This window comes from Myotis nattereri, assembly GCF_964212035.1.
Source record: "Myotis nattereri genome assembly, chromosome: 8".
Lineage (NCBI taxonomy): Eukaryota > Metazoa > Chordata > Mammalia > Chiroptera > Vespertilionidae > Myotis > Myotis nattereri.
The window spans coordinates 82,307,152-82,313,574 of record NC_138083.1 but is presented as its reverse complement, the minus strand read 5'-3'; the positions used below and the strand labels follow the sequence as shown (position 1 = coordinate 82,313,574).

Here is a 6,423-nt window from a genome sequence, read left to right as displayed (position 1 = left end):
GTAGGTATTCAGGAACGCTACCTGCACCTTGTTCTCAGAAGAGGATCACCACAGGGTAGTGCGGTCCTTGAGCTTGCAATAGTCGGCAATCATGGACTGTCTTTAGTTCTAAAAGCTGAGTGGGGGTTGTACCTTTCCCCTAGCCAGGCCACGGGCCTGACCCAAGTTATCAGGGTCTGCTTTCAGCTGAAGATCTCTAGCCCAGTGTGGTAACAAGGGTCCTCAGGCTGACCGGAGGCTTGGATATTCATCCCCGTGCCTTAGATTCATTTAAAAAAGAGAATTGGACTTGGCTGGTTTGGCTCAGTGGATAGAGCATCAGCCTGGGGACTGACCGGTCCCGGGTTAGATTCTGGTCAAGGGCACATGCCCGGGTTGTGGGCTCGGTGCAGCTGATCAATGATTATCATTGATGTTTCTCTTTCTCTCCCCCTTCCTCTATGAAATCAATAAAAATATATTTAAAAAAATAAAAGAGAATTGGACTAATTTTTGCCTAGTAAGTATGGATGCTCAATGTGGAGGAAGGACGGAAAGTGCCATAGCCTAACCCTAACCATAAACAACACTAACCTAACCCTAACCAGGCAGAGGCTTTTAGGACTAAATTCGTTTTCTGTTTTTAAATCCTCACTGGAGGCTTGCAACCAGGGCAGCAATTGGCAGCAGCAGTTCCTCCCAGATAAACCCCCTGAACCTGTCCACAAGGCCCCCTTTTCTCTGACTTAGCCAAAGCAGCCAGCCTAGGCTCATGTCTCCACTTAGTTCCTTCCAAGGCCAAATAATTTTAAAAAGATACATCAATATATTGAGGCAATTCTTTTTAAACATTTTTATTGATTTCAGAGAAGGGAGAAACATCAGTGATGAGAATCATTGATTGGTCGCTTCCTGCATGCCCCACACGGGGTAGAACCCACAACCTGGGCATGTGCCCCAACCTGGAAATAAACCATGATCCCCTGGTTCATAGGTTGATGCTCAACCACTGAGCCATGCCAGCCGGGTGAGGCAATTCTTAATGGATGGACATTTATTTCGTTGCTTTGAATCTGCTAGAATAACCATGCTACTATGAAGAACTGCATACATATTTCACTTTGCACATGGAATATATTTGGAGGGCACATTCTTCAACATGGAAATGTTGGGTCAAAAGATAGGTGCATCTAACATTTGGATGACATGGGCAAATTTCTCTTTACAAAGATAATCAATTTTATATGCAAGAGTGTTTTGGCCAGCACTGTGTGGTATCAAACTTTGTTAGGAAAGATTTACTTAAGGAATTTAGACAATACTTAGGAAACATTAAGTTAAGAAAGCGAGACTCCAAATTTTATGTACAGTAAGAGCTTAACTATGCAAATATATGTTATTGGAAGAGATTACCGTATTTTTCTGTGTATAAGACTACTTTTTTCTAAAATCGTTAGACTGAAATTGAGGGAGCCTTGTGGGTGCTTCGCTGCCCATACCTTGTCAAACAGGCTTCCTCCAATCACGAGGCTTATTGTTACTGACGTCTGCTGATGCCCTAATTGGAGGTGGAGGTGGAGAGTGCACAGATGCAACAGGGACTTAAGCGTTCTGAGCCCATAAATACCGGTAAGCGATTGTCTTTCAGCTATGCCAAAGAGCATGGAAATAGAGCTGCAGAGAGACAATTTGGACCTCCTCCCACTGAGTGTATGATCAGACAGTGGAGAAAACAAGAACAACTTAAGATGCCAAAAAGAAGAAGGCCTTAAGGGGAAAACCAGCAAAATCTTTAAAATACTGATTTCTTAATTTTGGGTTGGAAAAGTGGGGGTGTCTTACACACGAAAAAAAAATTTGCCAAAATAGCGGTTATCTTAAATGTGTTGACTATTAAATTTCATGATTTCATAATTGCTGTAGTAGTGTTATTTAACTTTGTTAGTAAAATGTCCCAAATTTGTCATAGACCCTTGTATATAGTACATATTTGACTTGTCTTTTCAATCAATACCTGTCCAGGTGATGAGCATAATGAGCGTTTGAGGAATGCAGCTTCGACAAACATTTGCAATTTGCAATATTGCCACCAGATGGTGGAAGAGCCTTAGAAGTCAGGGATCTTTGAAGCTTGCGCGAGCTTCAAAAATCAAGCACAATGTATCATAAAAAATTGTAAGACTTAACACTTAAAAAAAATGTTAGACGTTAAAAGTTAGACAATTGAAATTGTTTCCTAAATATTTGTTCCAAATCTTCAAAACTTTCAGGAAAAGCCAGACCGGCGTGACTCAGTGGTTGAGCATGGATCTATGAACCAGCAGGTCAGGGTTCTAATCGCAGTTAGGGTACATGCCGGGGTTGGGGGCTCCATCCCAAGTCGGGACGGTGCAGGAGGCAGCTGATCAAAACTTGGTCCTGTCTTTGGCCCTTCAACTTCTTTCATCTTCCCAGTGTGCACTATTTCTTACCCCTCCTGCTAAGGTTTAGCCCAGTGATGGCGAACCTATGACACGCATGTCAGAGGTGATACGTGAACTCATTTTTTTGGTTGATTTTTCTTTGTTAAATGGCATTTAAATATATAAAATAAATATCAAAAATATAAATCTTTGTTTTACTATGGTTGCAAATAAAAAATTTCTATATGTGACACAGCACCAGAGTTAAGTTAGGGTTTTTCAAAATGCTGACACGCTGAGCTCAAAAGGTTCACCATCACTGGTTTAGCCTGTTTTCCTGGTGCCCCCACGACCCGCCCTTGCCCTAAGGCAGTGGTTCTCAACCTTCCTAATGCTGTGACCCTTTAATACAGTTCCTCATGTTGTGGTGACCCCCAACCATAAAATTATTTTCGTTGCTACTTCATAACTGTAATTTTGCTACTGTTATGAATCGTCATGTAACTATCTGATATGCAGGATGTATTTTCATTGTTACAAATTGAACATAATTAAAACATAGTGATTAATCACAAAAACAATATGTAATTATATATGTTTTCCAATGGTCTTAGGCGACCCCTGTGAAAGGGTCGTTCGACCTCCAAAGGGGTCGCGACCCACAGGTTGAGAACCTTTGCCCTAAGGCCTCTGCTGCCTCCTGATGGTGTTGCCCAGCTTCCTTTCCTTCTAGCCCAGTGGTTCTCAACCTTGGCTGCACATTAGAATCACCTGGGAATCTTTTTAAAAATCCTGATTTCTGTGCCTCATCCTCCGGAAATTCTGTTTCTTTGTTATGGGGTGGGGCCACAACATTAGTAACAAAGAAACAGAATTTCTGGAGGATGAGGCCCAGAAATCAGGATTTCAAAAAGATTCCCAGGTGATTCTAATGTGCAGCCAAGGTTGAGAACCAGTGTTCTAGCCTAACTGCTTTCCAAAGAGATGAAGGACCAGATGAACAGATGCATGCCCTTGAAGTCACCCAGGGCTGGAGGCCACCTCTCCATCCTTGTAGTTGTGGGACTGGGGTGGCATTACCAAGCAGAACCTTTTAGCTGTCCTTCAAATCTCAGTCATTGCTCTTTCACTATGTCTGGACAGAGCTAGAACCGGATTAAGAGGCAAACGCTTGCCTCTCTAGGCTTGGTGTGGGCAGAGCTCTCCATCCCTTTAATACACTGTGATCTCGGGCTACTCACTCAGCCTCTCTGGGCTGCAGCTCTGGCTCTGGGCATAGAGTGCCATATTACCACAAAGAGGGATGGGTCCGACTAGCCCTGGGACTATGCTTTTACGGGGGTGTATGTTATGAGAGTGGAGGGAGAGGAGGGAAGCTCTGGGCTCCTACTGCTGGGGTGGGATTGGTGGACAGGGTCTCGGGTCTTGAGAATGGGAAAGGGTCCAGGAGGAGCTAAGCTCCTGTGCACCCTGTAAAGACCCCGCTAAGGGACCTAGAGTCAAGGGGGGAGGAAAGTATCCATGACCTCTCCACGACTTTTAGACTAAAACGTGCCCCGGGGGCTGGGTGGTTTGCACGGGGCACCCGGGGTCCAGAACACAACTCGCTGAAGCGTCTACACCTCACGAGACCGCGTGGCCAGTGTGGCCCCGCTGACACCCCATCCACGCGGCCACCCTCTGATGGGGGGGACTCCCCTACCACCTCGAGCCTGGGTTCTCTGCAAGGAATTCGGTCGAGGGAGGAGGGGACTTGTGGGCAGGAACAGAGCCGAATTCGGGCGGGCAGGCCACCGGACCAGTTCCTCCCAATCGCCGGAGGCTTCCTGGAGGAGGCGGCAGTTAGGTGTCGCTCACTGATTGTGGCCTGACGCCGCCGGGTCCGTCTGGGTCCGGACTTCGGGTCCCGCGTGGCGGAGGCGGGGCCTCGGTACGGGGCGTGTCCAGACGGGGGCGGGCCTTCAGGCCGGCGGTGCGTGTCCAGAGTTGGGTTGCGGACCGCGGCCGCGAATGTCAGGCCTCTCCGACCGCCGTCGCCGCTCCGCTCCGCTCCCCTCCGCACCCGCCGCAGCGCCGGCCATGACGGGCTCACTGTTCAAGGGGAACTTCTGGGTAAGTCCCGGGGGGCGCCCCAGCCCCGCACCACCCCGCGACCCTGCCCGGCGCCGCGCCGGGGCGCCGAGGGGCCGGTCTGCTGCTCAGAGGCAGAACCGGAGCGGACGCCCAGCCCACCGCGCGCTCGCCAGTCCCCGAGTCCGGTCCCGGGGCCCCCCCTTCGCCGCCCACGCCCCCAGCAGCGCGTACCCCCACGGACGGGTGCCCCGTAGCCCCGTAGAGTTGGGACACCCTCCCCTCATCTTGCAGATGAGGGAACCGAGACCCAAAGGGAGGCCCAACTCGTCGGGGAGAGACACCGATGGCCCCGGGGGCTGTGCCGTGAGCGGATTGGGGGGAACCTGGGGTCGGGGAGCTGGGGTGAGCTTCGCCGGCTGGCGGCGGCACCCCCCGGGGTGGTCTTTTCAGGTCCTTGGAAACACACAGCCTGTCAGAGCCGCATTAGCTCCCATTCCCCTGCGGACCCGAGAGGGTTCTCTTGCAGAAGCTTTGTGCCCTCAGGCAGCCCGTTCCCTGAGCCCCCTCCCTGGGCATGATGGGGTAAGAGCTGCAGCCTCCGTCCTCAGAGCCTTCCCAGGCCACAGTAAAGCAGCCTCCCACCTGTTCCAGATGCAGGCTGGCAGGAGTGGTTAGGGGAGGGGACAGAAATGAGGTCTGGGTTGGGACTTAGAGGTTAGGTGATGGTCTGGGGGAGAAAATTTTCTGGGCTTATCCTGTCAGAAGGTATCTGAGATCCTAAGAGATAGTTTTCCAAGTTTATCTTTAATCTCTAATTTCGTATGACACTTTATATAAAAGAATAAAAACAATAATAGCCATTATTACTGTGCACAGAGTCTGTGGAAAGCCCGTTCCAAATGCTTCATACACACTACTCATTTAAGCCTCACAACTACCTTGTGGTGGTAGCTTACTTACCATCCCATTTTACAGATGAGGAAACTGAGTGGCAGAGAAATTAACCAACTTCTCGAGGTCCTGTTAAATAGTGGAGTAGGGCTGCATGGACCAATGGCGCTCAGCACGAGTGTCTGTCCCAGCATAGCTGTCTGGTTGTCTGTCTTCCATGGCAGTGCCAGAGGAAGTTGGTGGGTTACCATTGGACCTTCACATGAATATATCTTTCTTCTCCAGCTCTAACCATGAGCTCCTGGGCTGTCACATCAGCTGGGTCCCCAGCACCTGCCATAGTGCCTTGCATTGGATGCTCAGGAGTCAGGCAGATGGGACAGCCAGCCCGGACTTGGGAAGAGAGGGGCAGAAGGGAAACTACTGGGGCCCTCAGGGGCTGCCTAGGAGGCTTTCACACTGGGGGGGGGGGGGTAGGGAGGCAAGGCGGTTGAGAGAACTGAGTGGCTGGCAATAGCTTTCTCGAGAGGGTTGTGATTGGATAAGGTAGGAAGCTTTGGAAACATAAGTGGGGATCAGCTGACTGAATTTATTTCATATTCGTGAAATACGTTCTCTGTATAAGGGAGTCTAATGGAGGAGGCATTGGCAGGGTAAGACCAACACCTTGGTTAGAAGGTAGGCTTCTCATGAGGAACCGAGGCTTTGTCCTTAAGTGCCTGGCCTCAAGAATGGAGGAGCAAGAGGCAGGGTGTAGGGGGAGTCCAGCAGGGGCCACGGAAGCTGGGCCAGGGCTAGAAGGGGTCTGTTCCAGGGTGGAGTCCATAGCGAGGGGTAAGGAAGGAGACAGGTGGGATGAGCCGCAGCATGTAGAAGAGGTCAGAGCCACAGGACGAGGCCACCAGTTGAAGGTGAGCAGTAGGGAGGAGGAAAGGAGTCCGGCAGATGGGACGGCTAGCCAGGACTTGGGAAGAGAGGGGCAGAAGGAAGACTACTGGGGACTTCAGGGGCTGCCTATGAGGCTTTCACACTCCTGGGGGGTAGCGGGGGAAGGCGGTTGGGAGAACTGAGTGGCTGG

General features: G+C 50.2%; 1 protein-coding gene across 1 annotated transcript in view; it reads left to right on the top strand.

The window, feature by feature from the left end:
* The first annotated feature begins 4,350 nt into the window (after positions 1 to 4,350).
* The window catches only part of PSTPIP2 (proline-serine-threonine phosphatase interacting protein 2), a 66,713-nt gene continuing 64,640 nt past the window's right edge, over positions 4,351 to 6,423 (top strand). Inside the window, exon 1 of the mRNA XM_081097820.1 lies at positions 4,351 to 4,493. Coding sequence (XP_080953946.1) covers positions 4,392 to 4,493 — 102 coding nt within the window. The 5' untranslated portion in view covers positions 4,351 to 4,391. The remainder of the gene's footprint in view (positions 4,494 to 6,423) is intronic.